This window comes from Macaca thibetana, chromosome 17 (assembly GCF_024542745.1).
Source record: "Macaca thibetana thibetana isolate TM-01 chromosome 17, ASM2454274v1, whole genome shotgun sequence".
Lineage (NCBI taxonomy): Eukaryota > Metazoa > Chordata > Mammalia > Primates > Cercopithecidae > Macaca > Macaca thibetana.
The window spans coordinates 30,701,154-30,721,417 of NC_065594.1; the positions used below are offsets into that span (position 1 = coordinate 30,701,154).

Genomic DNA, 20,264 nt, shown 5'->3' on the forward strand with positions numbered 1-20,264 from the left:
CCACTCACCCGCTTCCCCGCAACCCTCGTCCACTCCTTGGCCTGGCAACCAGCGGCTTCCGCGGGGCGGGCCCTGCGGGTCGTCTCTCGGGTTGCGGGTGAAGGAAGCCGCCTGGGTCTGGCGGGAGGCGCTGTTCTTGGAGTAGCCGGGCCTACGAAGAGCCGTTTTAAAGCTGTCGTTCCACGTTGCAGTGGAACAATGCTAATAATATTGAGGGAAAGTATCTCCCACACTGAGTTCTGTCTGCAGGTTAAGTGAAAGCCTATGTAGATAAATTTCATGGGCACAGCACTCAGTGCTAGCTAGCACTTACTAGCTGTGTGACCATGGGCAATTGTGGAAGGCAGGATAATGCCCCGCCTCAGGATGCCCACATCCTACTCCCTGGAACCTGTGCGTTTGTTCTCTTGCTTGGCAAAGGGGATTAGGATTGCAGATAGAATTAAGGCTGCTAATCAGCTGACTTTAAAATAAGGAGATGATCTTGGAGTATGTGGTTGGGCCCAGTGTAATTACAAGGGTTCTCTAAAGTGGAAGGGGGCCCGAAAAGGTCAGAATCAGAAAGCTATATGAAGGTGGAGGAGGGGGCAACAGCCAAAGAATGCAGCTGGCCTCAAGAAGCTGGAAGAGGAGCAGGCATAGTGTCTCATGTTTGCAATCCCAGTGCTTTGGGAGGCAGAGGCGGGAGAGGAACACTCAAGCCCAGGAGTTCGAGATCAGCCTGGGTAACATAGTGATACCCTCCTCTCTACGAAAAATTAGCTAGACATGGCGGCGGGTGCTGTGGTCCCAGCTATTCGGGGGACTGGGGCAGGAGGATCACTAGAGCTGGAGAGGGCCCATGATCCCACCACTGCAGTCCCGCTATGGTGACAGAACGAGACCCTGTTGCCAAAAAAAAAAAAAAAAAAAAAAAAAGCTAGAAAAGGAGAAGGAAAAAAAAAATTGTTCCCCAGAGCTTCCAGAAGTAACAGTCCAGCTGACACCTTGGTTTTTTTTTTTTTTTTTTTTTTTGAAACAGGGTCTTGTTATGTTGCTACGACTGGTTTTGAGCTCCTGGGCTCAAGCGATCTGTCCACCTCAGCTTCCTGAGTGGCTGGGACTCCAGGGAAGCACCACCATGCATGAAGCCTTGATTTTAACCCAGTGAGCTGTATTTCTGACCTCCAGAACTGTAAGGTAATAAATTCGTGTCGTTTTAGCCATTTAGGTTGTCATAGTTTGTTACAGAAGCCTTAGGAAACTAATACAGCAGAGTAACTAAATCCCTCTATATAAAAGTATAGAACCTACTTCATAGGATTATTGTGAACAATATCTGGTTACACTTTACTTGTACGCACTGAACATGTTCATTATAACGTGTCAACCAGAGTCACAGAGACTGACATCGAAGTAAATAAGTTTATTGGTAGTCTGAGAATTGCAGTTCAAGGAACACAGATTCCGGAAGCATCTGAATTGTGTCTTGACCAACTATTTTTGGGTAGGGTTTTTAAAGGAAGAAGTCAGTTCTCACTAGTTCATAACTTTCATAACCATTTTGAAGATAAAGCATTATCATGACAGTTCATTGTTTTCTAGGCAAAAGTCCTCGATGAAGGGATTTGAGAAAAGTTCTGTCCTCAGCAAAGTCCTTTTCATAAGTGGCAGCAATTTTGTCTGCAACATCAGCAAGTACATTCTACAGTTTGGCAGTTGTAAAATGGCATTCAGGAACAAAATGACTTTGCTCTGGCCAGCTCCAATTGCCTTCCTTCCACAATGTCAGAGTTAATGTACAACTATTCTGTAGTGTGGTGATAAGAGAAGGGAAATGCTACAAATCAACATTTGCAACATCTGCACTTTCTTTGTACTCTATACAAAGACTAGTTTCAATTAAAAACAAACAAGGCCAGGCACGGTGGCTCACGCCTGTAATCCCAGCACTTTGGGAGGCCGAGGTAGGCAGATCCCCTGAGGTCAGGAGTTGTGACCAGCCTAGATGGTGAAATCCTGTCTCTACTAAAAATACAAAAATTAGCCAGACGTTGTGGCTGGCACCTGTAACCCCAACTACTTGGGAGGCTGAGGCACGAGAATCATTTGAACCTGGGAGGCGGAGCTTGCAGTGAACTGAGATCATGCCACTGCACTCCAGCCTGGGCGACAGAGCAAAACTCCGTCTCAAAAAACAAACAAACAAAAAAAAAAAAACAGTACTATCCATAGCCATACCTGTACTCTGAATGCTGCTCTTGAGAACTGAGCAACAGACACAGATTTTTATCAGATTAAATTTGTAACAGCATCAGGGGAGATGATGACAAAGGTGCCTAATGCTTTTCTTTCCCACCCAATGTTGGCAGTCATGAAAGGGACTCTTTCCCTTGTTCCATCAGTGTATTAGTTTGCCAGGGCTGCTGTAACAAAGTCCCACGAGCTAAATGAATGGTTTAAACAAATTTATTATCTCATACTTCTGGAGGCTAGAGGTCCAAAATAAAGGTGTTGACAGTGTTGTTTCTTCTGAGGGCTGGAAGTAAAAGATCTGTTCCAGGCTTCTATACTTGACTTGTAGATGGCCTTCTTCTCCCTCACAATGCCTTTCCTTTATGTGCCGTCTCTGAATGTAAATTTCCCCTTGTATAAGGACACCAGTCATATCAGATTGAGGGACCACCCTAACCCAGTGTGGCCTCATCTTAACTAATTACATCTGCAACAACCCTATTTCCAAATAAGATCACATTCTGAGGTACTGCACATTAGGACTCCAGCAGGTATTTTGCAGGGGATGCAATTCAACCTGTAACTCAGTAAGAATAGACTGGTGAGGGTAGGGGAGAAGGGATGGTGAGAGGTCTGGCCCCCTTTTTATGCAGCTGTTGCCAAGCTGTGGATACCCAGCCAGGAGAGCTTCTGGATACATACAGAAATATTTCTGGCAGCAACCAGAAATAAAACACCACTTCTCCTGAGATGACTGGGAGTTTTCATTCTGTATTAACTGCTTTGTAGTCTACAGTTATAGACTTTCTTATACTTTTTAACTTTGGTTTAAGAGCTACAAGATGACTCACTGAATATATTTCCAGGCATTAAAATAGATGATCTGTGACCCTCACCAGGATTGTTATGTTTGGTTTTTGTTTTGTCAAAGGAAAAAAAAAAAAAAAAAAAAAAAAAAAAAAGAGTAGAGGAAGCCCTACAACAAAAAGCAATTGTTCCTTGCTTTTTATCTCCCCAGCCTCAGTCCCACTTCCAAAGGGCAACCACTTTGACCTTTGTGGTTTTAAATTCTCCTGATCTTCAACTGTATGAATAGGATTAAGCTGCTATTTTGTGACATTGACTCCTGCAAGGACTAATAAAAAGTCAGCTTAATTCACCTCCCTAAGGTGCACATGGTAGTTAACACCACAATTTTTAGTCCTATTGTTCACTTTAGTTAACTTTAATATCCTTAAACTTTTGTTTTTAGTTCTATTAAATATAGACAGCACCTCTTGGTTCTCCATTTCATGATAGGAGAAACTCCTGCTTCCCTTGAACTCCCCACCTCTGCTTCTACCTCCATATTTCTTTAGAAATGAGGCCTCCCTCTGTTGCCCAGGCTGGATTCCCTCTGGTGCAATCATAGCTCACTGCAGCCTCAAACCTCTGTACCTCCAAACTTTTCAAAGCTGTACTCTTAGATTTCCACGACTGATAACATTTATATTCCCGTCTGTAACTAAATCTTTTTTTTTTTTTTTGAGATGGAGTCTCGCTCTGTTGCCAGGCTGGAGTGCAGTGGCGCTGTCTCAGCTCACCGCAACCTCTGCCTCTGGGGTACAAGCGATTCTCCCATCTCAGCCTCCTGTGTAGCTGGGACTATAGGCGCACACCACCATGCCCAGATAATTTTTGTATTTCTAATAGAGACGGGGTTTCACCATGTTGACCAGGATGGTCTCGATATCTGCCTGCCTCGGCCTCCCAAAGTGCTGGGATTACAGGCATAAGCCACCACACCCGGCCTAAGTCTTCTATAAGTTGGTTCTAATAGACAATAACCAATAAGCAGCGTTAACATTATGAAAATGTTGGTCCACAGCAGAGCCAAGTAGTATGCTGTGATTGATTTTCCTCTGTGTAATCACAATGTCTCAACCCTGTGCTGCTCAGTTTCTCAAAATCATGGTTACTTTGTTGTTGTCGCTTTGCCTAGTACTTTGTTGTTGAAAGAAATCTGTGCCATCTTACCCATTCTATTTTCTTGGAATATTTTTCTTTTGAAAGCCCACTGATGACTCAGTTTAATTCATATTTGAATTATGATTTTCTTGTAGAGTCTTTCAGAAAATAAAATTTCTAGGTGCTTTTCTTATTTTCATTTTCTTTGCCTGAAGTATATCTTCAAGTTCTTCCAACTGTATGTTCCATGAAATACCTTTGTTTCCTGGATACTCCATTCTTGCTCAAATATGAACTTGTGGCTTAGTCAACCACAAAACTGACATTCTGGGTCACATCTGCAGCTGCCTGAATCCCATGGCTTCCTCAGGATACTCTGCTGTTTTACTGATGGAGTGCATGCTCTAATAACTCCTCATGAAAAGGTGCCTGGCAGGTAAGCTTTCTAAGTCTTTGCATGTGTAACAATGTCTTTATTTTGCCCTCGCAAGTAATTTGAGGTGTCTCAAGTTGAAAATCATTTTCCCCCTGAACTTTCAAGCTATTATTCCACCATTTTTAGTGCAGCTGATGATCAATCTAATGCCAGCATGCCTTGTTTCTTGTGGAAGTTTGTGTTCCCCTGTTTCTGGAAAGCTTTTGAATAGCTGGTCATTTATTGAATAAATTTGATTGAGCTCCTACTCTACGGCAGCCACAAGGGCTAGGACCTAGGGACACAATGGTGAAGATTAGATTATTTCTAATGAAGTTTCCCACATGTCCACCAAAGACAATGCTTGAGGCATCTTCCTTTGTCTCAGAGGCAGAGACCAAATTAGCTTAACTTAAATACAGAGATTTTATTTTATTTATTTTTTGAGACAATCTTGCTCTGTCACCCAGACTGGAGTAAAGTAGCACAATTTTGGCTCACTGCAACCTCCACCTCCCAGGTTCAAGCAATTCTCCTGCCTCATCCTCCCAAGTAGTTGGGATTACAGGCGACAGCCACCAAGCCTGGCTGATTTTTGTATGTTTAGTGGAAGCCAGGTTTCACCATGTTGGCCAGGCTGGTCTCGAACTCCTGACCTCCGGTGATCCCCCTGCCTCGGCCTCCCAAAGTGCTGGGATTACAGGCGTAAGCCACCGCGCCCAGCCCAGAGATTTTAGTTAGAGCTTCAGAAAAGTGGGCTAGGTAGATAGTGAACATGTTAGATGCTGGTATTAGCTTGCTGCAATATTAATTTAGATGTGTGATAATGGAGAAGAAAATAATTTAACAGAAAATCTTTCTGTTCATAGTGTTTTCCTCTACTTTCCACCCTTCTCATATCTGTTTTGGTCTGACACTATAGGGCACATCACTGTGAAATCAAAACAACCGAGCATGTACCCTTTGTCCTCAAAGGTTGGCATGCAGGCCTGTGAACTTGGAAAAAGAACAAAGCTTTCTGGTATAATAAACAAAGAAAATGAAGATTAAAAAGTCTGGTTTCCTCTTCCTGGCATCAGCAAATACCAGCTGTCAGAGAGCTCTGAGTAATCTACCCCTCCTATTCCTAAAAGGTAATTAAAACATTGCCAAAAGGAGCTATATTTTGATTTTCAATAAAAATGACACAAATGAAGTGGCAATGCAACAAATATGAGAGAAAAATTTTAAATTGTAGTATTTGCATTTGTGATGTTTTTCCCATCTAATTCCACTCTCTCCAATGGTCCCTGAAACATCACCAGCAGGCTGACATCCTGATAAACTCTAAAAGGAAGAAAGAAAACATAATCTAAAAGGCAGGCTGGGTGTGGCAGTTAGAGAGGTCACTATGAAAAAGAAGGAAAGTGCAGCTACTCAAGGGATACAGATAAGTCATTAGCGTCAAGGGTTGAAGGGAAGTATGTGAGATTGCAGACTGCCCATATAACTAATGACAGACTTCTGGTAAAGAACAAGACCTTTAGGTTCTTTTATTTAGCCCCTACTGCCAAACAAAGCAAATTGCATGACCAGTCCTAACATTTCATCAAGCAGCAGGAAGCTTCCTTCCATTGGGAAAAACTAATAGAGGTGTCTCTTCATACCTTCTTATTAAAAAAAAAACGGGCCAGCTTTCTCCTGATGTTTCTGCTATTACAGAAGATTTGTAGGCCGGGTGTGGTGACTCACACCTGTAATCCCAGCACTTTGGGAGGCCAAGGCAGGCAGATCAACTGAGGTCAGGAGTTCAAGACCAGCCTGGCCAACATGGCCGAACTCCATCTCTACTAAAAATACAAAAATTAGTTGGACGTGGTGGCGGGCACCTGTAATTCCAGCTACTCAGGAGGCTGAGGCACGAGAGTTGCTTGAACCCAGAAGGCAGAGGTTGCAGTGAGCCAAGATTGCGCCACTGCATTCCAGCTTGAGTGACAGAGTGAGACCCTGTCTCAAAAAAAAAAAAAAAAAAAAAAAAGACTTGTAAAGTTTGTGATGGCAGTAGAAAGAGCATGATATTTAGAATAATTATCCATGCATGTCCTAGCCAATCCTGTTACTCTCCCTGAACCTCAAATGTCTTGTCTGTGGCCAGGCACGGTGAGGCATGCTTGTAATCCCAGTATTTTGGGAGGCCAAGGTCGGGGGGATCACAAGGTCAGGATTTCGAGACCAGCCTGGCCAACACAGTGAAACCCTGTCTCTTCTAAAAATACAAAAATTAGCAGGGCATGATGGTGGGCGCATGTAATCCCAGCTACTTGGGAGGCTGAGACAGGAGAATCACTTGAACCCGGGAGGCAGTTGCAGTGAGCCAAGATCGCGCCACCGCACTCCAGCATGGATGACAGAGCTAGACTCTGTTGCGGGGGCGGAGGGGAGTCTGTAAAGTGTAGAAGACTGAAAACGCAAACAAAAGGGATTCTAAATTTCTACAAAGGCTTATTTCCTCTATTTCCTTCTTTAACTCATACTTCTAATTTAAAAAGCTTTGCTGGGCGCTATAGCTGACACCTGTAATCCCTACACTTTGGGAGGCCAAGGCAGGTGGATCACAAGGTTAGGAGCTTGAGACTATCTTGGTCAATATGGTGAAACCCCGTCTCTACTAAAAATACAAAAATTAGCCGGGCATGGTGGCATGCGCCTGTAGTTACTTGGGAGGCCAAGGAAGAAGAATTGCTTGAAACCAGGAGGTGGAGGTTGCAGTGAGCTGAAATTGCGCCATTGCACTCCAGCCTGGCAACAGAGACCGTATCAAAAAAAAAAAAAAAAAAAAAAAAAGCTTAAACTGTAAAATTGTAAACTGTTCTACCTGCTTTATATATACCTAAAGTTAATTAATACATTTTCTTTCTGAACAATATAATCAAGTTATGTTTAAGAACAACATCCATTCACCAGTTCCCCCGCTGAGGTCTCTGCTGCCAGTTTGGTTCAGGAACATGTAATCAGCATCCTGGTCCCAGGTAGTGGCATGGTCAGTACCTACTGCCCATTTCCTCAGAAGACAATACTGTCCTTTCCAAAACAGTTACTATTTATTTGCTCAGAACAGATGGCTCTTCATTTGACTCACTACCTGAACTACCAGCTTCTTACATTATCTTTTTAAAGCAGAATTAATTCATATAATTTTGTCAAGTCACCTGGACTCTAATCTAAAAGTTCTTCTTGAATATCTGTGGTATCACCATTTTTAAGTAGCTCAGCAGTCTAATGGTCATAACTAACTAAATCAGCCAAATATGAAACCTGTTTGTTGCTGTCATTGTAGGAGTCAAATTCTTAATGTATTTATAACTTAATAAATTGCAATTCAGAGTTATGACACCAAGTTAACTTTGCTCCATCCCTTTTTAGTAAGGTTCCAGATTTCTGCTTCAGGTTGGAAACTGCCAATGCAATGTTCAGAGCATGTCCTACTCAAAAGTCACATCTTAACTTTCATAGCCACATGACAGACCAAGCCCCATTTGCTCTTGTTTACATTTTATCATTGTTATTAGTAATAAATCAATAAAAATTGAATAACAAAGGGAAAAGCTCAAGATAAATAATTTCTTCCTTGTGAATTCAAACACATGCATACACACACATCTTCCTCTGTGTGTGTTACTTCCTCCTCACATTCTGTGCTACGGTACAAATAGTTACACAAAAGTCTACAAAACACGAGTAGCAGACCCCAGCTGTGTTAAGCTCGGCTGATTCTCAGTCTAGACCACCAGATTCTCCATGCTAAGTATACTTGTGGTTTCATCCTCTTCATTTGACCCAAAATATCCTGGGAGGGCCAGCATCCTCTGCTCGGCCTCAGTGAGGCCAAATGACGTGTTGTAATAGAAGGCAATCTCGGGGTGAGTGGGGAAGCTTTTGACGCTTGTCTTTTCTACACTGAGAAGGGCTCAGAGGACTGACCCTCTGGTAGCTATCTTTGGGGGATGTGGGAGAAGACTGCTTCCTTGAGACACTCTTGTGCCTGGGGGACGGTCCCCAATGAGCTCTGTGAGGCTCTGTTCTCTCAATTCCTGCCACTAATCCTGCCTGGCGATCTCCAAGGTCTGGTTTCCTCAAGGGCTGCCCCATGGGCCTTAATAAAATTTTAAATAGACTCTGTCACACATACTATATTCTAGAGAAGAATCATTATATCAAAATCCTAGATTTGAATAACTTATTAAATAATCAGTAACTAAAACCAAGCAATCTATCACACAAAAAGGGGAAAAGGTAATATTCTGAGTTACAAATTTTTTACCATCTGATAAAAATAGAAGCCTAAAAGTTTAAATTTTTTCCTGGATTTAAATTTAAAGATAAATTTGTTTTTCAGTGAAATATCCTCAATAGCAATTTTACCAAAGAGGCTGTCTTCTGAAGGCCACCTCTGAAATAATTAGAGGATAAATGTCAATGGCATGATATTAAGATATTACCTGGCCAGGTGTGGTGGCTCACACCTGTAATCCCAGCACTTTGGGAGGCCAAGGCAGGTGGATCACGAGGTCAAGAGTTCGAGACAAGCCTGGCCCACATGTGAAACCCCATCTCTACTAAATATACAAAAAATTAGCTGGGCGTGGTAGTGCGTGCCTAAATCCTAGCTACTCAGGAGGCTGAGGCAGGAGAATTGCTTGAACCCGGGAGGTGGAAGTTGCAGTGAGCCAAGATCACACCATTGCACTCCAGCTTGGGCAACAGGGTGAGACTCCACCTCAAAAAAAAAAGAAAACAAAGATATTATTCAAGAAAAGAACTTAGGGGCCAGGTGCAGTGGTTCATATCCGTGATGCCAGCACTTTGGGAGGCCAAGGCAGTAGATCACTTGAGGCTGGGAGTTCAGGGACCAGTCTGGGCAATGTACCAAGATCTCGTCTCAACAAAAGAAAACGTTTAACGAATTAGCTCAGTATGGTGGCACCTGCCTGTAGTCCCAGCTACTCAGGAGGCAGAGGCAGAAGGACAGCTTGAGCCCTGGAATTCAAGGCTGCAGTGAACTATGATGGTGCCATTGCACTCAAGCCTGGGTGACAGAGCAGGACTCCGTGCCGCCAGACCCGGAAAAAAGAAAAAAAAGAAAGGAATTTAGGCAGTTCTAAATAAAAACATCTCAGTATTTTCTATTGTTGAAAGAAAAAATATATTTTAAGTATATGTTAGTAAGCCAAGAGACTTTCTTAAATACTGTTAACATCTAGTACAATTTCCAGTAAAATTTAATTTTAGAACTTGCTTCAGAAGGAATTTCACTTTAATTGTAGATACTTGCTTATTCCAAAATATAATTATACAAAGGAATTAAAGTTTCTTAAAGAATAAAGTTACACTTAGAAACAAGATGGGATATAAAGCACACAGATACAGAGCTTTCATAGCATTCAATGCAGCCTATTCAGCTTGGCTGAAGAATAAGATGTTCTCTAGTCAGTTAAATACAGTAAATTCCAAATGATATAAAAGGAATGTGAAATCCTTCAGTTTCATCTACACCTTGCCGTTATTTCAATCATCACTATTTTAAAATATGTTAAGTATAGATCTACTATCACATGCTATGGTTAACAAAATAATAGAACTATAACTTTGTATTTAAAATTGAGTCATATCTCTTCTATAAAATGTATAAATATAGAATTTTACTACTTATAAAGCTTACAATGAACTCAACAAATTAAACATCTACTATTTACAGTCCAAGCTCAACAAAAAGAGTAGCTATTGAATACCCTTTTCTTAGCACAGCAGTGGAATTAGATTGAGTTCGCAAGACTTTTTTGCATCGGCAACAGCAACTATGTAGAAAAAGATGAGTTTTTCGTCAGTTATGTACAGATCCTAGCAAATACACAAAGAATATGAATCAGTTTTAGATTTCTAAGTTTTCGAGTTTGTAGAAACACCAAATGGTTTTAAATTAGGAAAAGCTAATCCAAGACAGAATTCAAATAAATACTCTTGTACCTTCCTTTTGGCTTAACATTTAGCTTCATTTTTAAAGCTCTTCAGTCAATGAATAAAGCTGTGTCACAAAATTCATCTCCTTTTCTCATTAGCGTAATCTATGTAATTTGGCCGGGTGCAGTGGCTCTCACCTGTAATCCCAGTATTTTGGGAGGCCAAGGAGGGTGGATCACCTGTGGTCAGGAGTTTGAGACCAGCCTGGCCAACATGGTGAAACCCAGTCTCTGCTAAATATACAAAATTAGCCAGGCATGGTGGCACGTGCCTGTAGTCCCAGCTACCTGGGAGGCTGAGGCAGGAGAATTGCTTGAACCCAGAGGAGAAGGCTGCAGTGAGCTGAGATCAAGCCACTGCACTCCAGCCTAGGCAACAAGAGCGAAACTCCGTCTAACCAAAAAAAAAAAAAAAAAAAAAAATTCAGTTTTTCCCTATCCATATTATTCATCAGAATAACTCTTTAAAGTTACAAAACACAGAAATACATTATTTTTTAATATAGACAGGGTCTTGCTATGTTGTCCAGGCTGGACTCGGTCTCTTGGGCTCATGTAATCCTCCAGCTTTGGCCTCCCAAAGTGCTGGGATTACAGGCATGAGCCACCGTGCCTGGCCACATTCATTTTTATAAAGAATACAAACAGCATTTCATTTTAATACTCTGTCAAATAGTAAATATGATACTATTCTTTATCAGCTTACCCAATAACTATGAATGAAATCTATATACATTCTCCACCCAATGAAGGAAAATGAGACATCCACAAAATGTAAATAGGTGTTGCTCAACATGTCTGTCACACTTGAGCTACTTTACCTTGTATGAAAGACCAATTAAAAAATCCTCAAAGACAACCTTTATTTTATTTGACTAATTTGTCATGGGTAAAATGTATAAGTAACTGATTAAAAAGGGACAATATACTTTGGAAGAAAAATTACCACAGTAACTCCCAAGAAGAATGTGACAATAAGCTCTTTGACAATACTATCGTGTATCATCTGGTTTCTGTTCCAAAGCCTTAATCAGCTCCTACAAAAACAAACATGTTGAGTGTCAGTAAAAGTTTTTAAAAGGCCATCAAATTCTAATTAAAACATAATTTTTAATCAAATAACTTAGAAACTATTCAGAGGAAAGACAACAGGGATGTAATCTTGGAGTTTTTCCCTCATAAGAAAATCTCCCCTTCTCCTGCCCCTTCTCCCAAAAGTAGACAATCTAATATAGTATCTCTGTACTGTAAAGCATTTAGTTCCTGGCCCATAGAACTCAATAAATGATAATTATTATCATCTCACATATTCTGAAGAGTTTAACTGATATACATTGACCATTACAGATTTTCTCCTTCTAATTTGGTGAAGACTCAAATACCATACAGAATTTGAGATTCTTAAGAAACGTGAAGCTGTCCAATAAAAAAAGACTAAAAGTTAAATCTAAAGCTCAGGGAGGTTAAGACAATCAATACATACACATCAAGCTTACCTGGCCCTCTCTTATCCTCTATCAATAGCACACAACTCTAATAAAATGCAATTAAACATTCTTTTCAAAGCCCAGATACGATCTCATAGAAGGCTATAGCAACTGATCAAGAGTTAACATTAGAGAGATTAAGACTTTTTTTACCCTGTTCAGTCACAACATATAGGTGTGGTAGGTGGAAAAATAATGATGTAAGAGAGTACACAATTAGGGAAATCAAGGACAAGTGCAGGAACACTTTTATTTTCTGCCAACTGCCTATAAACTCTACGGATTTGGTAGTTCTCTTAAATACTAAAATTATTTCAACAGCCGCATGTGTCACTGACTTAGCTTTAACCTAATGTGACTCTCACAAAGCATCATATACAGATGCTCCTCAACACACATGGGGTTTCAGTCAATCAACAGAAAGTGTGGCTCAAACCAAGAGAGCAAAGAAGCTATAAGATGCTACTTCAAGGGCCTCACTTTGTACCTTGCAGGCTGTTACACTGAATTTAGACCTTAGGTGTGATGGAAAGTCATGGAAAGTTCATTATTAGTAGGAGAGAGACATGGTCCTATTTACTTTTTAAAAATGTCATTCCGGTTGCTGTATGGTGAATATATTGTAACAAATCAGTATTGGAAACAGAGACTTCTTAGGAAACTACTACATTAAATCTAGGTTAGAAAAGGCTGTTAGCCACAGAGGTGATGAAGAGAAATACAATGAGCTGGAATATACTAGAACCAGCAAGACTTGATAATGGGTGAACATGTGGGATAAGAGAAACTGAAGATCACTCTATGGTTTTGGGCTTACTTAGATCTCTACCTGGCATGCAGTAAGCAGTCAAAGGATGATTTTTCTCCTTGCAGACTTTTTCAACCTTTTTCCCAATCTCTACTTTGACTGCATCTCCTTTGCCACAAAATATAAAAATATTTGCCTCTCTAGTCTTAATCTTCTCAAAACCACTAGTAATCCCTTATCAAATCCAAATGATTCCTATCTGACTTGATCTGTCTGTGGCCCCTGACAATAATAACCAGGACTTTCAGCTTACCATTCTGTTGCCTCTTAAAAACTAATGTTTTCTGGGCTGGGCTCACGTCTGTAATCCCAGCATTTTGGGAGGCCGAGGCAGGTGGATCACCTGAGGTCAGGAGTTCGAGACTAGGCTGGCCAACATGCTGAAACCCCGTCTCTACTAAAAATACAAAAATTAGTCAGACATGGTGGTGGGGTGGAACCAAAGCATTTACATCAGCTGGGTGCAATGGCTCATGCCTGTAATCCCAGCACTTTGGGAGGCCAAGAAGGGGTGGGATCCCTTGAGCCCAGGAGTTGGACACTAGACTGGGCAACATGGCAAAAACCTACAAAAAGTACAAAAACCAGTTAGCCAGGCATGGTGCAGGCCTGTGGTCCCAGCAACTCAGGAGGGTGAGGTGAGAGGAATGCTTGGGCCCTGGGAGGTGGTAGTTGCAGTGAGCCATGATTGTGCTACTGCACTCCAGACTGGGTGACAGAGCGAGACACTATCCCCCAAACAAGAGTAACATTAACTCTGAAATAGCTGGCCTAGGAACCCAGTTTGATGGAGGAATCTGAATGCTAAGCTAAGGATTTTGGAGTTTACCCTACAGGTAGCAAGAAAGGCATTGAGGGCTTCCATATACAAACATTACATATTCCCAAGGGATATTTTTATTTGATTTTTTTGAGACAGGGTCAAAAAAGGGGAAGAGAACAGAAAAAATGAGAGAAAAGTAGGAAGGCCATTAAGGAAGGCCATTATAGAACTGTTAACAATTCAGGAGCTGGCAAGCGAAGACACACTCAGAGCGTTTCTCTTTGCTTCCTTGCCCTCTGAACTGTTCAATAAATAGTGAAGAACACAAAGCTAACTGCAGTATTTATTTCAGACCTGCTGCTGCTCTCCGATTTAAAAGCAATACAGGAACATTAAATTTGTCATAGTTGAAATTGGTAAAGGTAGATCTCTACAGGTGCTTCTTGACTTACAATGGGTTTATTGGGAGGATACTGTAAGTCAAAATGCCTTTAATACACCCTAACCTACTGAGCATCAGAGCTTAGACTAGCCTACCTTAACGTACTCAGAACACTTACATTAACCTCCATTTGGGCAAAATCATCTAATACAAATCCTGTTTTATTACAAACGGTTGAATAACTCATGTAATTTATGGGAACAATGTCCTGAATGTGAAAAACAAGATAGTTGTATGGGAACTAAAAGTTCAGTTTCTCCTGAATGTGCATCGCCTTTGGAACCATCATAAAGTCAAAAAATTCTGAGTCAAATCATCCTAAGCCCCGGACCGTATGTATATGAAGTGCTCCCTAAGGGGCACTATGCCAGATACTATGCCTAAGTGTTTTCCAACTTTCTGTACCACATTCAAAAGGAGCATCTTCATAAAGATGTTACTGACATCGTGGAAAATATTAGTCCTTCCTTTCTTTTGCAGCTGACAGGATTTTTAAAAGAAGCTCTAAACCACAAGCGTATTCCAGCAGCTGTTTGTTCTTCCTGGTATGAGTTACTTCCTCCCTCTGCTACCGTCGCTTGTATTCTACTTTGAGGAAATACTAAGCAGCACAGTAAATCAGTCTGTTTTCAGAAATTGCTTAGTCCTTGAATTAATATATTTCATAAAGCAGGTTTGCTTTAGCTCCTTAAGATTTGGTTACTTAGAATAAAATTTTCCCAGTTTAATAGCCAATTTGCATACACGTATAAATGCATGAACTTTTAAAACCACCTTTAGGATTAAGAGGGTTTTGTTATCTGTTTTTACAGAATTTAAAACTGATTACCTCAGCAAGTTTTAGAGCAATTTTAAGAATAGTAATAAGAATCTTAAGATAATACATTCTTTAGAACCAAGAATCTAAGGATAATACATTCTTTAGAACCAAATGTGTATATAATTAAATGAAGGATGTTTTAACAACATGGTCTCAACTGTGGAGGTATCACCATCTTTCAAAGCTACCTGCAAAAAGGGACAATGTCCTCACTGGCTAGTAAAAATCAGAAAAATTTCAGGAATTCTCAGCAAATTTCTTATCTTTTAAAAATACCCATGGTCATCCCCTAAGAGGGTAAATGCACCTGGTATTAATAAGCAAGTGAGTGAGTTCATAAGCAACACTACCTCCAGGAATTTAAATTTATTGGCAGGGATAATAGTGACATTAGAAGCAAGCTTATACTTTCCTATCAATAAGGAGAAGTAGACTTATTCACAACCAATTTCTGCTTCAAAACACTTCCAAGCGGCCGGGCGCGGTGGCTCAAGCCTGTAATCCCAGCACTTTGGGAGGCCGAGACAGGCGGATCACTAGGTCAGGAGATCGAGACCATCCTGGCGAACACGGTGAAACCCCGTCTCTACTAAAAAATACAAAAAACTAGCCGGGCGAGGCGGCGGGCGCCTGTAGTTCCAGCTACTCGGGAGGCTGAGGCAGGAGAATGGCGTAAACCCGGGGGGCGGAGCTTGCAGTGAGCTGAGATCCGGCCACTGCACTCCAGCCCGGGCGACAGAGCCAGACTCCGTCTCAAAAAAAAAAAAAAAAAAAAAACCACTTCCAAGCATATAAAAAATGCCATCCTTAAAAGAGGGATTTCCTATTTGAATGTCTCAGTTTATTAGAATATAAACGATCTTTGCATTCTAGGTAAGATGTCCTTTGTTTGCTTGTTTTTGTACTGGAATTATCCTGGAATCTGATAATGCTGGGATTCTACTGATGGCTAGGCACTGCATATCTTCATTATGTGCCATTTCTATTCATTCCTTAAAATATTATGAAACACTGTTACAAACAAAATATAATGTATAATATAGCTAACATATACTATAATATATACAACATATAACAACATAAAAGCATGATGAAATGACCACCTGTGAACCTGCCATCCAACTTAAGGAACAGAATGATAGTACTGTCAAAGCCCCTGGGTGTCCCTCCTCAATTACTCTGCCTTCCTGAAATACCGTGTTATGGTGATCATTTTCTTTATAGTTTTATCACCTTTAGAGCTAACAAAGTATATTCAAAATTTGGTTTTCGAATTTTATAAAATTCTATTATATTGCATGCATTCTGCTGCAACTTACTCTCTTTAGGACACCGTGAAGATACCTACACAGTGTTTTGAAATTCATCTAAGTATCTACACTCTAAAAGTGAATATCTGGCAGAAATAATCTCAATGAATTTTAGAAACCCCTGAAATTAACACTTACCTGCTTCACTGTTAATTGGGAACTCCCAGTTTCCCCTCTTTCATCCAGTGGATCAGCTCTTCAAACCCATTCTGAAGGGGTGTTCATTTTCTGTGGCTAACTACTTAGCAAATTCCACATCCCAAAGTGAAGGTGATGTGTCTGTGTAAGACATTTTAAATAACAACAAGTCAGTGTAAATACCTTTTTAAAAAATGTTATAACCAATCCTGGATTGTATATTTTTCATATCTTGACACTCTTAATTACAGTATATAATAAAAAGTTGTATCACTGAGAGGTAACTGCAACAAAAACTGTGTTAAAGACTCTAACTAGGCTGGGCGCCATGGCTCATGCCTGTAATCCCAGCACTTTGGGAGGTCAAGGAGGGGAGATCACCTAAGGTGAGGAGTTCAATACCAGCCTGACCAACATGGTGAAACCCCATCTCTACAAAAAATACAAAAAATTAGCCGGGCATGGTGGTGCATGCCTGTAATCACAGCTACTTGGGAGGCTGAGGCAGGAAAACTGCTTGAACCCGGGAGGTGGAGGTTGCAGTAAGCCAAGATCAGGCCACTGCACTCAGCCTGGGTGAAAGAGCGAGACTCCATCTCAAAAAATAAATAAATACATAAAGACTATAACTACAATAATGTCAAGCTTAACTTTGGTTTTACAACAATGCCAGGTAATCACTGCCCCTTCTACTGGAAAAAAATTAAATTTGTATTTTGTTTAAAGGTATTTTTATGAATATGAATATTTTTATACAATATGTGACTCTGATTTTTAAAATACAGTCTGTTTATTTTTACTCTATCAAAATTAGTCACTAATGTACTACTGTTAACAACCAAAGAAGTTAGATCAACAGAATAACAATAAAATTGCTAATGAATACTGAGTGCCTCCCTCTGTGCTTAAATGTTTTTAAAGGATTAGTACATTTAATCCTCACAACCAACCCTATGAGTAGGCTAATTACCACCATCATATTACATGTTTCAATAACTTTTTTACTTTTGAAATTTCAGATCATCTTTTGAGAATGAGCCATATTCCCACCAGTTACTGCTGCTGGGAACGTAAAATGGTACAAACATCTTGGAAAACAGCTTGATGGCTTCTTAAAAAGTTAAAAATACATCTATTATTCATCATAGTTATTTCATTCCTGGATATTTACCCAAGAGATAATACATGTCCATACAAAGACTTGTACACGAAAGTTCATGGCAGCTTTCTCTGTAATACCCAAATGTGGGTTGTAATTTGGGAAACAATCCAAATGTCCATTAACAGGTGAAGAGGTACAAAAATGTAACACATTGGCAGGGCGCAGTGGCTCGCAGCTGTAATCCCAGCACTTTGGGAGGCTGAGGCAGGCGGATTACGAGGTCAGGAGTTCAAGAACAGCCTGGCCAACATGGTGAAACTCCGTCTCTACTAAAAATACAAAAATTAGATGGGCATGGTGATGTGTGCCTGTAATCCCAGCTATTCAGGAGGCTGAGGCAGGAGAATTGCTTCAACCGGGACCCAGGAGGCAGAGGTTGCAGTGAGCCAAGATCGCACCACTACACTCCAGCCTGAGCTACAGAGCGAGACTCCGTCTCAAAAAAAAAAAAAAAAAAAAAAAAAAAGTAATACAGCCATACAACTGTATACTATTTGGTAATAAAAATGCATTACTGTACATGTTACAACATGGATGAATCTCAAATCATTATGCTGAGTGGAAGAAGCCAGATGTAAGAGTATATACTGTGTGATTTCATTTATGTACAATTCTAAGAGATGCAGCCTAATCTATTTTAACAGAAAGCAGATCAATGGTTGCCTGCATTGGGGGGGGTGTGTGTGTGTGTTGCAAAAGGACATATGGAAACTTTTAAGGGTCATGAAAATGTTCAGATTTGTAAGTGGCAGTTTCATGTGTGTATCTATTTGTCAAAACTACTTGAGTTATATACTTCAAATGTATGTAGTTTGTTGAACACAAATTATACCTTAATAAAGTTGTAAAAGGAAAATGAGTATCAATATCTGTCCCTTGGCTACTTTTTTCCCTGTATTTTTGTTCCTTAATTATTTTTTCAAACATTTTTGACCTTTCTGGGCTAGAGGCATAGATTACATATAATTTATCCTCCAGCCTACCTGTTTACACACTTTTGTCAAGCCCACTAAAGCATGTCAACAAACAGCTCATTTACTCTTCTACCTGAGTAAGCCTTATTTTATCTATTTGCTTTTTCTGTATCGGTTTATATGAGCCTTTAGGTGCAGAAATGTCTCTAATCACACACTGACTGGCAGATATTAAGTATTTTCGCCTAGATCATCTGATACTGGGTAACAATCACAGTTGTCAGGCTTAACTAGCCACATTTACAGAGCAATCACACCAATAAAATAACTATCTCACAGTTATCTTTTATTTGGTAGACACTGTCCAACCTATGTCTTTTCCATCATCATTAGGATCATCATATTTTACACTTGCTAATAGTTGCAAACATTTATTAAATGTGTACTATGTTCCAGGCACTGTACCTCACACTTCTCAGATAACCTCATTTAATCCTGGAGATGTATGTACTAACCCTCATTTTATAGGTGGGGAAAGGTTACTGTGGCAAAATCGGAATTTGAATCCAGTTCTACATAACACCAACACTCTTTCCGTTAAGTTATACTGCCTGTCGATTTTAGGATAACCAGTAGGGCCTATGACTATATCCTTTGTAGTAGTGGTAAGAACTTAATGGGGAACAAGACGTAGGAATCATGGAACAGAATAACTCATTCAATCGGTCAATAAAAAAATCACTGAATGCCAACTATATTTCCACATTATTTGGGATGGTAATATAACAACAATGAACAACTGCTAAATTTAAGTTTCCACATTTTGCTATTCTTGTACTTAATTGGAAACATTCTTTAGACTCATGCAAGTACAGCACATTCAAACAGTACCTTCATCAAATTATTACATAAATTTGTGTGCTACTTTCCTCACTAGAGTATAATCATTTGATACTGTTTTATAAAATACATAAAATTTCAATGCCTCCTTGCCAACTAATTTCAGTTTTAGAAATAAGATTTTTTAATTTTAAAAAACAAGCTGGCTTCTTCAAGAATCCAAGTGTCTCTTTTGTCTGGACAACAGCAGCTGCCCTGACAAAAAATTCCTTTCTGATGCACACTTAACGGACACCATTTGAGCAGGGGAGAGGTGATTCATTGTCCCTATGCATTTTGCATTTCCTTTTTATCATACACAACAGAACGCAGTTTTTGTAATACAGGGGGTTGTTCTTTTAGTTTCACCTTCAGTTCTAATGAACAAACGTTAATTGAATTAACTACTTTCCTTTATAGATGTATATTTTATAGTACAGTTTGTTCAAAAAAGAATTTAAGATAACTAGTTCCTATGATCTGTAAGCCACATGAGTAGATGCTACAGGGTATACAGTCATGAATGAGATCTAGCCTGTAATATAGTTTATTAAATAGGGGGAAAATCAGAAGTTCATATAAGTAACTGGTAGAAAGATTAAGTGAGCCATTGGAGGCTGGCCTAGGAACTTATGTATCACATACAACATTTATTTTTCCCCTTTGAGAGGGGGTCTCGCTCTGTCGCTTAGGCTGGAGTGTTACGGGCACAATCGTAGCTTACTGCAGCATTGAATTCTGGGCTCCAGTGATCCTCCCACCCCAACCTCCCAGGTCACTAGGACTGTAGGCATGTACCACCATACCCAGATAATTTTTTTCTATTTTTTAGAGAAAGGATCTCACTATGTTGCCCAGGCTGGTCTTGAACTCCTAGTCCCCAGCCTGGGCAACAGAGACTTCGTCTCAGAAAAAAAAAAAAAAAAAAAAAACAAATCCACGGAATACACAATGTATTGAAAATACTCC

General features: G+C 40.1%; 1 protein-coding gene across 3 annotated transcripts in view; it reads right to left on the reverse strand.

The window, feature by feature from the left end:
* The window catches only part of NEK3 (NIMA related kinase 3), a 90,959-nt gene that overhangs the window by 31,088 nt on the left and 39,607 nt on the right, over window positions 1-20,264 (reverse strand). The window contains exons 4-7 of one of the 3 annotated variants that reach the window (XM_050766301.1): window positions 16,341-16,481; window positions 13,121-13,264; window positions 11,519-11,609; window positions 9-10,453 (exon numbers count right to left, since the gene is read on the reverse strand). In XM_050766301.1, the coding sequence (XP_050622258.1) occupies window positions 9-281 (273 nt within the window). In that variant the 5' untranslated portion in view covers window positions 282-10,453; window positions 11,519-11,609; window positions 13,121-13,264; window positions 16,341-16,481. Of the gene's footprint in view, window positions 1-8; window positions 11,610-13,120; window positions 13,265-16,340; window positions 16,482-20,264 lie in introns of those variants that run through there. The other 2 variants (XM_050766300.1, XM_050766302.1) reach the window with 2 other exon arrangements.